Source organism: Somniosus microcephalus, chromosome 11 (assembly GCF_052327205.1).
Source record: "Somniosus microcephalus isolate GS21.2 chromosome 11, FLI_Smic_1.0, whole genome shotgun sequence".
NCBI lineage: Eukaryota > Metazoa > Chordata > Chondrichthyes > Squaliformes > Somniosidae > Somniosus > Somniosus microcephalus.
The window spans coordinates 57,053,893-57,067,896 of NC_140997.1; the positions used below are offsets into that span (position 1 = coordinate 57,053,893).

The 14,004-nt window shown below is 43.4% G+C and overlaps 1 protein-coding gene across 5 annotated transcripts in view; it reads right to left on the reverse strand.

Moving 5' to 3' along the window:
* Positions 1 to 14,004, reverse strand: part of mrtfba (myocardin related transcription factor Ba) — a 320,882-nt gene that overhangs the window by 127,619 nt on the left and 179,259 nt on the right. Inside the window, exon 1 of one of the 5 annotated variants that reach the window (XM_086000758.1) lies at positions 106 to 307. The exons of the other annotated variants lie outside the window; for them this stretch is intronic. Within the exon in view, the coding sequence (XP_085856884.1) occupies positions 106 to 160 (55 nt within the window). The 5' untranslated portion in view covers positions 161 to 307. Of the gene's footprint in view, positions 1 to 105; positions 308 to 14,004 lie in introns of those variants that run through there. 5 annotated transcript variants of the gene reach the window in all.

Below are 14,004 nucleotides of genomic sequence, written 5' to 3' on the forward strand. Positions count from 1 at the left end.
CTATAGTAAATCAACACAGTTGTTCATGTGTACACAATTCAAAAATGATTTTTATTCAAAACTAAGAAATTTGTCCCTAAAGTCACAGAAAAGATAAACATTCACCTGATTTAAATTTACTTCGTAACACAATGGACCTCTCTGGTTCCAGCAGAGCCATCTGCTAATGCCTGAAATCTCACAGAATCCCGATACTTTGCTTCTGATTTGTAAATTAGTTCCATTGAAGTACGTAGAAAATATGTCAGGCATTCCAGTATGCACACCAAAAGCCTGTAACAGTACTGCAGGAGTCTGCTTTTGAGAGGCAGACCAAGACCTGGCTGTTGTGAGAGTACCAATCAGATCAGCCCCGATACAGAAAGCAGTCAGTGAGTCAGTTTCAGCCCCCTCAGGAATCCTGCCAGACACCAATTATCACAGGAACTGCTGCCTTTATACACATATAATCTTGAAGGTCCTTGCAGTTTGTGATTCCAATAGAAAGATTAAGCCATTGCTTTCCTGCATTGGCACATCACCTAGTAAAACTGCTACAAAATTTCACTCCAATCAGTTTTTTTCCCTCACAACGAGCCGAGAGGCCACGTCAGGTCCACTTTCAAGCACTGCTCCAGTACATTTTACATAATACACTGCTCTGGATTTTCTGACAGATTGACAGCCTCCGATGAAAGCTAGGCGTGCTAATGTTACAAAAGAATCCACATGTTTAATGTCTGATCAATCTGGCTTCTATTATGCAATCAGTCCCTGAACTCTAACTACATCTAAGTCTCATTTCTAAACTGAATGATTTAAACTGAGATTGAGAAACGTGTACAAGCTGACCACTGCTTAGTCAGGAGCATTACATGTGGTTTCTGAATGAAACTAGTTAAGCTGGACACAATCATAACTTTCCAATAGAAATTGCACGAATTTAACAGGGAACAGGAGAGGCACCACACCCTGAAACAAATTTTCTCAGAGACCTTTCACATATGGGGTTACGGGGATAGGGTGGGATATGTGTTGGTGTAGGGGTTACGTGGATCGGGTGGGATATGTGTCGGTGCAGGCTCGATGGGCCGAAATGGCCTCTATCTGCACTGTGGGGTTTCTGTGATATCTGTGATATTAGTCAAAAATCATCTTTTTTCAATTATCATCTTTGTATCTGAATTTACCCCGTTTACAAGTGGGTTCATGAGCACTGAAACAATTGCACATTTCCTCGTGCCTGCCTTAATAACAGCACTGGCAGATATCTGGGGTCGGCCATCTGTCCAGTGTGCTGGCCAAGAAATGGGGATATGATGCGGGGACCCAAGGAAGGAAAAAATTTTTTTTTTTAAAAAGGGCTACAGTTATACAATTAAAAAAATTAAATTTAAAATGCAAAATAATTCAAAGTTAAACCAGCTATCAAATAACTTAAAAAGAAAACAAATAACTACAAATGCTTAAAATCTAAAATAAAAAATTCTGGAAATACTTTGGTCAGTCAGCATCTGAAAAAAAAGACAGGTTAACGTTTCAAATGTAGACCCAAAGGTTCTGATGAAGAATGCACCAAAAAACATCTTCTCTTTTCAGATTCTGGTGGACCTCTATTACCAGCATTGTTAAATCAAGTACTTTACATTTCTACCATTTAATCTATCTATCTATATATATATAAACGGATGCTTCTTTCTGTCTGTCTGTCCTTCTGTCTGTCCTCACGTGTGCGTCTGTATGGTATGCGCTCGAAAGTTATAGAGCGTACCTACGCGTGCGTTACGTCGAAAGAAAGCTTACCTTTCCAAAACGGTCTTAAGCGTATTTACATTTCGGCCGGGCAAAAATCGCGCCCGCGGTATCCGAAAAACCTTCAACATTCCGCTCATTAGCATCTCATTATCCGCTCATTAGCGACAGAGTGACCTCGAGGTCGACCAATCGTACGCCAGGTTGCTGGCGCGTGCGGCCGGGCCCTCCTACGGTCGAGTGACGGGACGATTGACCAATCCTACGCTTTGGTGACCTGACGGTCGACCAATCGGCGCGTGTGTGGGCGGGCCTCATCGTTCTGAACCGAGGCGAGTAGCCGCCATCTTGCTTCCATTCTTTTTCCTGCTTTCTGTGTCTTTCTTTTCAAATATACATTTCCAGCAAAATAAAATTGTTTTTATTAAATTGTTTTAAAAAAAACTAGATTCATTTGTAAATATTTTCTCTAACCTGAAGATTCTTTTTCCTACCTTGCCCCACAGTGTTACTAGACTCATTCTCACAACATTCATGTGCCAGGTAGGAACAGGAAGAAATTTTCATCTTCAGTACACATTAGGAATCCAGGCACATGCCACCATGAGTCTACATGCGTTAAATTTTACCCTGTTTAATGCTAAGTTAACAGACTGTACGTTGTTTGGTATTGAAACAGGCATCAGATTCTGATCGATTTACTTATGGAACATGTTCCTAACTACGCACAGTTCTCACCTGCAGAGGTTTTCTCTAACTGGAGACCAATGGAAGAAATCAATAGGCAATTATATCAACAGGCGTCACTGTCCATTTATTTATTTAAAGAATACCTATAGTGAAAAGTACCTTTACCAAAAGACTCAAATGTAATTATATTTGACTGCATTTTTATATTTAACTTATTTTAGAACCATTTTGTATGATGATTATTTTTGCTCTGATTGCCAGTTTTATAAATAAGAATGCTGAATACACAGGTCAGCCAGTCTGGCCCCGTCATCTCACCCATAGCATTTTTGAGAAGATAACACCTTTGTGTGCATCTTATTTCTTGGATGATTTCTCCTGAACCACGCACGCTGGAAAAGAAACCAGGTCATTATATGAAAACAAGCAGCACTCAGAGCTGTCAACGTTGCGGAAAGATTAGGAGCGAGATTTATGATTCAAAAAAGTGAGGCAGATTGTAGACACTCTTAAAAATACAGAACTGTGTTTATTTTTCCAGAGTAGGAGGTATTAAAATAAGTTAATTCTTAAACCAAAATGAATGAGATACAGGAACTCTAGCTATTGTGCTACAGATTTTCAGTTAACATTTCTTCTCTTGTAGATTCAGACAAATCTTAGTACTGGTGGCACTAAATTGCTATCATGAGTTGCATGACCTGTAGTCAATGTCACAGGAGCTGGAACGCTGATCTCTATATTGAGCTTCCTAATTTTTTTAACCCAGACATTGGATCAAAAATAATAACTGCTCTAATTGTTTAAAAATAAGAAATTGAATTTTAATTCAATCCTACAATTTAAAAATGACTTGGGCCCTCTTTAATATATAAATTGCAACTGTATTTCCATGGAACATGCATTAGACAAGAGCAATGGCAAAACTGGTAGTTTTGGTGTTGAACGCAGTCTGACTGCCAGTGGGGTTTTCCAGCACTTGTTATTCAGCAGGTCATTCTCCGAAAGTTAGAAGAAACAAATTTCACAGCTGAATTTTTATTACTGTAAACCATACTATTTCCACACTCCCACCTGCATCATTATTCAGTGATAAAGGTTCTCCTAAATCTGGTTTAAATATTTTGACGTAAATCTTACCAGAAATGTGGCAATGAGGCTTCTGAAAGTAGACAGAGAAATGGCAAGGCAGAGGGCTTTCCAGAATCCTGGGGCACAATGACTAATAATTCAGCCATCGATGAAGAGGTAAGGTAATATGCATAGCTGGACGGAGTTGAAATAGAGGAGAGTGCGAGTGGAGGCATGGAGCTGGGGAAGGTTACAGTGGTAGTGGTAGTGGGCAAGGCCATGAAGATATTTAAGAGAAGGGCGAGGAGATTACAATTTGAAGAATGAGGTCGGAGAGCCAATGGAGGTTAGCATGGATAGGGGTAATGGGCAAGTAGGACTTAGTGCAGGATAGGACACTGTCATTACCTTGAATATCCTTTTGTTTTTAGCTACGTAATTAGATTTTTGCAGAATTTTTTTCCTAAACAGCAATTACTGAGAAAATCACTGGATGAAAGTGGTTTGGAGAGTTAGTGAACCTGACAATGTGAAGGAGAGCTATTAACCGACACAGCAAAAATGGCATGATCACAGAGGCACGCTGGTTAACCCCCGATCTTAATCCTGCTCAATTAGATTCAATAATCAAGCAAAGATTGCTCAGAAATTGAGGGCAAAGAAAGAAGTCAATTAAAAAAATATTAAAATGATGATCACAATTATTTGTAACCTTTTGATTTTTAAAAAGGGTACTTATGACAAGACACTCTCTTAACTATGGGAAAAGATACACAAGTGTACCGGATAATTAACTGCATCAATAGGTTAATAGAGCACTACCAGGAAATGCATATACATTTTTAATGTTTCGTACTGTAGCATGGTCATTTAGTTGAGCGTAAGTCTAATAAAGGAAAATCTATCTTTTCATTATTCCTACATAAAAGTTCTAATTTTCGATCTTTGTTATAATAAAAGTACAATGCTACAGACGCCATCCCCCCACCACCCAAGTCCGAGCTAAATTCCATTATAATCAATCTAAGGAAGGCACCTGCTTTAGCAGAAGTGGAAAATAATGAAGCTTGTACAAAACTGGGCGGAGAATAGTGTGGTGCGCAGGGGAAGGAGGGAGTTTGTTACAAACTTGGGTGGGCTGTAGATACTCTCTCGGGTCCATCATTCTCTTAAGCTGTCTGAGTATCTTACTTTTGTGGGAGTTGGTTCACACTGCCCTGTATCCATTTGAACAAGAGCATAACCCAGGGATGTAACAATAGCATCTCCTTGTGATCTGGACAAGATACTTGTGTCTGTCACACGTGTATTTCTTCAATCTCCCCAACAGTGGACCGAGTTACCACTTAGAGGCTTGATATGAATTGTTAAACTGGTTAATTCCACAGTAAGGTGAAGATACAGAAGTTAAAATTGTTTTCGCTTATTTCCATCAATACAACTAGTGTGATAATATAAAATTAATGAACATGTTACACTACTCCACTACAGTGGGTCACCTTGCTTGACTCAAAGCTAATCATCAATTCCCCTCTGCAGTGTTCCATGCTGCTCGCAGCCCTTTGCTTCCTGACTACCTCTCCAGCTTCACCGCTCTCCTTACTTTAAAAGCCTCACCCCAATGTCTGCTTTTAGTCAAACTGACTACCCCATCCCCAAGCAGAATCCACTAGCCTAACTTGACATGGACCCCTGCTAATTTCAAATGAAGAGAGCTGTGGCAGGAACAATGAGTGCGAACGATCACTGGAATGTTAAAAGTCGCTTTCATTGTCTCCAATATACCGATAAGGATGCCCATGTGAAATCGAAGGTATACCTGCCAGCCCTGCTGGCCTGTCAATTTAAACCCTTGGAAACTAAGGCCCGGGGTGGGCGAGTCGCGACCCCGCAGCTGTGTCGATCCGGGCCTCCAACATGATTTTACGATGATGGGGCTTGTTAAGCCCGCCCTGTGAGGTTCCTGGCCAATTAAAAGGAAGCAGGTCTGATGATGTTGCATCATCACCCGGTTTCCTTAAAGGGGCCATGTCCACATTCACTGACAGTTGTGCGGTCAGTGTTCTACAGCATTGAGGTGCTGCAAACACTGACACGCACTGCACAAAGGTGCACGGCTACACCCAGGCTCTCCCATGATTCCCCCCATATGCTTATGGAGGGAGTCACAGCACGCAGAGAGGTTCTCTTCCCTTCCAATGGGCGGAAGAGATCCCCAGGAGACCAACGTAGCCTGGTTGCACATTGCACAGGAGGACACAAGCAGAGATGTCGTCAGGAGCAGTGGCGCAAACCTATCACAAACGTTACTGCAAAGCCACACTCAACCTCATCCTGCTGTGCCTCTCATCAATCCCCATCACTCTGCCTTCCCTACCCCACTCCTGCACATCCTTACTCACACCAACTTACCTTGCACCTCCACCCATCCCCCTCTCCTTCTTCTTAGGCAGTCCCTCAGAACCGAGGATGAGTTGCTTTCGCATTAAAAATGAGTTCTCAGGTGACTGATAAGTCGGGGCAGATGGTGCCTTCCCTGAGTGCGAGTCAGCAGAGAGTGCTGTGAGTTTGGGTAAGTGTGTGAGTTCTTTAATTGTTATTTCTCTTTAAATCATTCTTGATAAGATTACTTAAGCAGTTTAAGTAAAGGGGAAAAGTTAAATATTTGGGATTCTGTTGGTTTAAGAGTAAAACAAGGTTACACTGCAGTAGGAGTAAATTGGCACAGCAGGCAGTGGAAACCAGTTTTCTAACCAATCAGCAGGGGTGACTCATTTGGCTGTAAACAAACAAACAGTATAAAAAGACCAGGCTAGTGCGAGCAAGCACTGTGTGCGAGTCAGCAGAGAGTGCTGTGAGTTTGGGTAAGTGTGTGAGTTAGGGTAAGTGGGGTGTAAGGTGCTCTTTTCAAACTTTAACTCTGTGGGTTGTAGTTAATAAGGCCTTTCTGGTGCAGAGTGACTGTTGGTAAACCATTTAACTGGTGTAATTAGAGGGATTGATTTAAATTAAATCCAATTAATTAAAGGGGATACTAGCATCTATAATCGGGCAGAGGGTGTCCATAACTAACAATAAAAAATTTAATTAATTACATAGAATGGAGCAGGTGATGTGTTACTGTTGTGAGATGTGGGAGCCGGTGAACCCCATTGAGGCTCACGGTGATTACGTCTGTGACAAGTGTCTGCTGCTACAGGAACTCCAGCTCCGTGTTGATGAGCTGGAGTCTGAGCTTCAGACACTGCGACACATCAGGGAGGGGGAGAAGTACCTGGACTCTGTGTATCAGGAGGTGGTCACACCTATGAAATTAATTAATTCAGATGTAGCCCATGGTCAGGGACAGGACGGTGTGACTACAAGTGAGGCAGGTACGGGGATCCAGGAGGTAGAGCTGGAGGAGCCGCAGCCCTTGCTCTTGTCCAGCAGGTTCGAGGTTCTTACTCCCTGTGGGGATGGGAGCAGGGACTGCAGGGAGGATGAGCAACCTGGCCACAGCACCGTGGAACGGGGGGCCATTCAAGAGGGGGGAGTAACTAGAAATGTTGTAGTGGTAGGGGATAGTATTATTAGGGGGATAGATAGAGTTCTCTGCAGCCGAGAGCGAGAGTCCCGAAGGCTGTGTTGCCTACCCGGTGCCAGGGTTAAGGACATCTCCTCTGGGCTGGAAAGAAACTTGCAGTGGGAGGGGGTGGATCCAGTTGTCGTGGTCCATGTTGGTACAAACGACATAGATAGGACTAGGAAGCCGGTTCTGTTAAAGGAGTATGAGCAGCTAGGGGTCAAATTAAAAAACAGAACCTCAAGGGTAATAATCTCTGGATTATTACCTGAGCCACGAGCGAATTTGGCTAGGACAAATAAAATTAGAGAGTTAAATGCGTGGCTCAAAGACTGGTGTGGGAGAAATGGGTTTTGCTTCCTGGGACATTGGCACCAGTATTGGGGCAGGAGGGAGCTGTTCCGTTGGGACGGGCTTCACTTGGCCAGTGCTGGGACTAGAGTCCTGGCGGATCATATAACTAGGGCTGTAGAGAGGGCTTTAAACTAACTAGTGGGGGGGAGGTTCCTAGAGAGCAAATAATAAAAATGACAACAGAGAAGGTCATAGACTTAGGTAGCAGTGGGGAAATTAAAAACCAGAGCGTGTCAGGAAGGGGCAGAAGGTATGGAGTAAAAGGTAAAGTAATAAAAAGGGCAAAAGCAGGAACTAAGTGTCACAAAACATATTTGAAAGTTCTCTATCTGAATGCACATAGCATTCGTAACAAAATAGACGAGTTAATGGCACAAATAACTACATATGGGTATGATCTTGTGGCCATTACAGAAACATGGCTGCAGGATGACAATGCCTGGGAATTAAACATACCAGGTTATTTAACGATCAGGAAGGACAGGCAGGAAGGAAGGGGAGGTGGGGTGGCTATGTTAATAAAGGAAGGAATCACTGTAATACAGAGAAATGATATTGGGTCAAAAGATCAGGATAATGAAAGTTTGGGTGGAGGTAAGGAATAATAAGGGGAAAAAAACACTAGTGGGCGTAGTCTATAGGCCTCCGAACAGTTGCAACTATGTTGGACGGAGTATCAATCAGGAAATAGTTGAGGCTTGTAATAAGGGAACATCTATAATTATGGGGGATTTTAACTATCATATTAATTGGACAAATCAAATTGGGCAGGGCTGCCTTGAGGATGAGTTAATTGAGTGTATTAGGGATGGGTTTCTTGAGCAGTATGTAACTGAACCGACCAGGGGGCAAGCAACCTTAGATCTGGTCCTGTGTAATGAGACAGGATTAATTAAAAATGTCCTAGTAAAGGATCCCCTTGGAATGAGTGACCATAACATGGTTGAATTCCATATTCAATTAGAGGGTGAGAAGGTTGGATCTCAAACAAGCGTGCTAAGCTTGAATAAAGGAGACTATGAAGGTATGAGAGCAGAATTGAGTAGAGTGGATTGGGAAAATAGATTAAAGGGTAAGACGATACATGATCAGTGGTGTACATTTAAGGAGTTATTTTACAACTTCCGAAAAAAACATATTCCACTGAGAAGAAAAGGGTGTAAAAGAAAAGACAGCCATCCGTGGCTAAGTAAAGAAATTAAGGATAGTATTCGACTAAAAACAAGGGCATATAAGGTAGCCAAATCTAGTGGGAGGATAGAGGATTGGGAAAACTTTAAAAGACAGCAAAAAATAACAAAGATTGATTAAGAAAGGGAAGATAGATTATGAAAGTAAATTTGCAAAAAATATAAAAACAGATAGTAAGAGTTTTTATAGTTATATAAAAAGAAAAAGGGTGGCTAAAGTAAATGTTCATCCCTTAGAGGATGAGACTGGGAAATTAATGGTGGGAAATATGGAGATGGCAAAAACACAATGAATATTTTGTATCAGTCTTTACAGTAGAAGACACTAAGAATATCCCAACACTGGACAAACAGGGGGCTATGGGGGGGGGGGGGGGGGGGGGGGGGGGAGGAGCTAAACACGATCAAAATCACTAAGGAAGTGGTACTCGGTAAAATAATGGGACTCAAGGCGGATAAATCACCTGGACCTGATGGCTTACATCCTAGGGTCTTGAGGGAAGTGGCGGTAGGGATTGTGGATGCATTGGTAATAATTTTCCGAAACTCCCTGGACTCAGCAAAGGTCCCGGCAGACTGGAAAACTACTAATATAACACCCTTATTTAAAAAGGGCAGTAGACAGAAGGCTGGAAACTATCGACCGGTTAGCCTAACATCTGTGGTAGGTAAAACTTTGGAGTCCATTATTAAGGAGACAGTAACAGGACATTTGGATAATCATCATTTAATAGGACAAAGTCAGCATGGTTTTATGAAGGGGAAGTCATGTTTGACAAATTTGCTGGAGTTCTTTGAGGAAGTAACATACAGGGTGGATAAAGGGGAACCAGTGGACGTAGTGTATTTCGACTTCCAAAAGGCATTTGACAAGGTGCCACACAAAAGATTATTGCTTAAGATAAAAAATCACGGGATTGGGGGTAATATTCTGGCATGGATAGAGGATTGGCTATCTAACAGAAGGCAGAGAGTTGGGATAAATGGTTCATTCTCAGAATGGCAATCAGTAACTAGTGGTGTTCCGCAGGGGTCGGTGCTGGGTCCCCAACTCTTTACAATCTATATTAACGATTTGGAGGAGGGAACCAAGTGTAACATATCAAAGTTTGCAGATGATACTAAGATGGGAGGGAAAGTAGTGAGTGAGGAGGACATAAAAAACCTGCAAGGGGACATAGACAGGCTAAGTAAGTGGGCAGAGATTTGGCAGGTGGAATACAATACTGGAAAGTGTGAGGTTATGCACTTTGGCAGGAAAAATCGTAGAGCAAGTTATTATCTTAATGGCAAGAAACTGGAAAGTACTGAAGTACAAAGGGATCTGGGGGTCCTGGTGCACGAAACTCAAAAGATTAGTATGCAGGTGCAGCAAGTGATTAAGAAGGCCAATGGAATGTTGGCTTTCATTGCTAGGGGGATAGAATATAAAAATAGGGAGGTATTGCTTCAGTTGTACAAGGTATTGGTGAGACCGCACCTGGAATACTGCATACAGTTTTGGTGTCCATACTTAAGAAAGGACATACTTGCTCTCGAGTCAGTACAAAGAAGGTTCACTCGGTTAATCCCGGGGATGAGGGGATGGACATATGAGGAGAGGTTGAGTAGATTGGGACTCTACTCATTGGAGTTCAGAAGAATGAGAGGCGATCTTATTGAAACATATAAGATTGTGAAGGGGTTGGATCGGGTGGATGCGGGGAGGATGTTCCCGATGATGGGTGAAACTAGAACTAGGGGGCATAGTCTTAGAATAAGGGGCTGCTCTTTCAAAACTGAGATGAGGAGGAACTACTTCACTCAGAGGGTGGTAGGTCCATGGAATATGCTGCCCCAAAAAGCTGTAGAAGCTACATCATTACATAAATTTAAAACAGAAATAGACAGTTTCCTAGAAGTAAAGGGAATTAAGGGTTACGGGGAGCGGCAGGAATTTGGACATGAGTCTAGGTTCGGATCGGACATGGCCCTGTGTGTAGCGGAGCGGGCCCAGGGGCCGTGTAGCCTGATCCTGCTCCTATTTCGTGTGTCTAATTCTGTTAGATTCAGGAGATGGTTCTGTGATAGTAGATTGGCGGTTAGGATCAGATCAGCCATGATCTTATTAAATGGCAGAGCAGGCTCGAGGGGCCGATTGGCCTACTCCTGCTCCTATTTCTTATGTTCTTATGCTTCTCCTCCACTTTGTGCGGTCTTGGGCCAGGGATTCCCAGGTGTCGGTGGGGATGTTACACTTTTTCAAGGAGGCTTTGAGGGTGTCCTTGAAGTGTTTCCTCTGCCCACCTGGGACTCTCTTGCCGTGCCGGAGCTCCGAGTAGAGCGCTTGTTTTGAGAGTCTCGTACTGGGCATGCAGACAATGTGACCCATCCATCGGAGCTGATTGAGCGTGGTCAGAGCTTCGATGCTGGGGATGTTGGCCTGAGCAAGAACACAGACGTTGGTGCGCCTATCCTGCCAATGGATTTGCAGGATCTTGCGGAGGCAGCGTTGGTGGTACCTCTCCAGTGCTTTGAGTTGCCTACTGTACATGGTCCATGTCTCTGAGGCATACAGCAGGGCAGGTATCACTGCTGCCCTGTAGACCATGAGCTTAGTGCCGGGTTTGAGGTCCTGGTATTCAAACACTCTCTTCCTCAGGCGACCGAAGACTGCACTGGCACACTGAAGGCGGTGTTGGACTTGTCGTCGACTTCTGCCCTTGTTGACAGTAGGCTCCCAAGGTATGGAAAGTAGTCCACGTTGTCCAAGGCCTTGTCGTGGATTTTGATAATCCGGGGGCATCACTGTGTGGCGGGGGCAGGTTGGTAGAGGACCTTTGTCTTATGGATGTTTAGTGTAAGGCCTATGCTCTCGTCTACATCCCTCTCTATCTACATTATCACTTCCCCACCTCACACTGACCCTCATCCTTGTCCAATCATACCAACTAACAACACACAAGGGTAGGCAGTTGGGTGTTATCGCCAATGTTCATGTAAAGTTTCTATTAATGTGTTGTCAAACATTGAAATCTTTTTTTTCCAACACTTTGCCTTCTTGGACAGATCTGTGTGCACCTTTGGAAGTGGCTTAGTGAGTTGCAGTGAATGGTGAGACATAACGGTATCCCCCAATGGTGATGAGTGTGAAAGGAATGGCTTTGGCATTGTAGAGATGCTTTATGGTGTTGGTGTGGGGTGGTGCCAACCTGGCACATCATGTGGCAGCCAGGGTGTACAGCGTCAAGTCAAGTAAATCTGGCCATGGTGAGGCCATCCTTGGCGTCCCGGGCAGCAATGTGCTCAGGTGCCGATGCCCTGTGTCCTGTGCAGCATCAGGTGATTGCGGAGAAGGCTGGTGTTGTTGTTGGTGCTGCTGGTGTGCCTGGTGATGCTGGTGTTGGGGCTGATCGTGGTGGGATTCTGAGGACCAAGATGACATTTTTTCAATGGCACCGATGTTGCTGGAATAGATGGCAGCTAAAGTTGAGATGACAGAAGCGATCCGTCAGTGGTGAGAGAGGTTGCTCCAAGGAGGTGAGAGTGGATAGAGTTTGCTCCAAACACTTCAAACCTCCATAAAGCTGAAAAGTGTATTCCAAATCCTGAAGGCTCCAGCTTCTAAGATTGGAAATTGAACAACTATGAAATGGTAGTTTAGAAGATTGAGAGGGGATCTCATCGAAACCTATAAAATTCTTTCAGGTCTGGACAGACTAGATGCAGGAAGGATGTTTTGGATGGCCGGGGAGTCCAGAACCAGGGGTCATAGTCTAAGGATAAGGGGTAGGACATTTAGGACTGAAATGAGGAGGAATTTCTTCACCCAGAGAGTGGTGAACCTGTGGAATTCTCTGCCACAGAGGGCGGTGGAGGCCAGTTCATTAAATATATTCAAGAAAGAGTTGGATATATTTCTTGAGGGTAAAGGGATCAAGCGATATGGGGAGAAGGCAGGGACAGGGTACTGAATTTGGATGATCAGCCATGATCTCATTGAATGGTGGAGCAGGCTCGAAGGGCCGAATGGCCTACTCCTGCTCCTATCTTCTATGTTTCTATGTTATACCACTTTTGCAGCTGTCAACTATTCACAGCAATGCAGAGTCATTGAGAACCTGACACACTTACCTGACGTGATCCCCGAGCGCCGGGAACCTCGTAAAAAACATGGAAAAATCATTAGGACCTAGAAAAATGCTGCTTAAATACCTTTAAGCAGCTTCTTCAGTATCTCAATTGTCTGACCCACCGCTTAGTGCTGGGTCTGCAAACCGCAGGCAGAGCTGGCGCTTGGGAAATTAACAAGGAGGTGGATTCAGAGTGGATTTCCGCCCCGCTGTCAATCACTGACGTATTGATGGCAGACCCGCCTCCAAACTCATACTCGCATCGCCGGTAAAATTCCAGCCTAAGTTTGCCGAATAATAGCATTTTTTACATATATTACACCAAGATCCCCTGTGGCAGCATCGTCTGAAATGCTGAAAGTGACAGTGAGAAAAAAAAAAATCTACAAAGTAAGCAAGGAGGCCTTCAATTGAAAGACTGGTAATGCATTGCATAGTATAGCACTGAGCAACACAGATTAAAAATGTAAAAGGTTTGCTCCCTGGTCTGTGCTGAGTTAGTCAATCAAAAACGTTACTCTTCCCAATGATCTGACCTTGACAAATATTTAAGTGACTGGAACATAGTCGTGTATCACGATCTTAACTATTTTTCCACAGAAATATTTTGGAAAAAGAGTTTCTTTAAATTCTGTGTTTTAAAGCATAGTATATTCAGGAAAGTTAAAAAAAAAAGTCTGAGACAGTAGGTAGTTAAGATGCCAGGGTGCTAGCTTTGATATTGTTACTTCATAGATTGTGAACGTCTCCCGTCAAACTGACACATCATTCTCAGGTGTTGTGTGCTGATGGGAGAAGAAAATCCTAGGCGCACTTCTACTGCCACACACATCACATTGAAAGCCAAATAAGTTTCCTTGCATGCCAGATGCTTGGCAGTCAGATCTTGCAACTTCGCAGCCTCAAATCTGTTGAAACCGATCTGACAGATGTGACACCACTGTGGTCTGTTGGTGACTGTGTATTCCCAGGTGTCAGATGTTAATATTGCAAGAATTTAAGGCTGCCTTTAGTGTATTTTCAACTAATTTCATCTGCCTACTTTTGTCACGATATACAGACTGTATCTTGCCGTAAAAGACGGTTATGGGAATTCTATAATCAGGCATGTCCAGACCAATGCAATTCGATCTTTTTGATCGTGGCCTTGATTTCAGTTATATTGCAGTTTAGTGTAAGGCCCATGCTCTCGTACACTTCGGTGAAGGTGTTGATGATGGTTTGGAGTTCGACCTCCGAGTACTTGAGCACATCAGTGTTAGGCTCTCTGTCGTGACACTTGATGCCAATG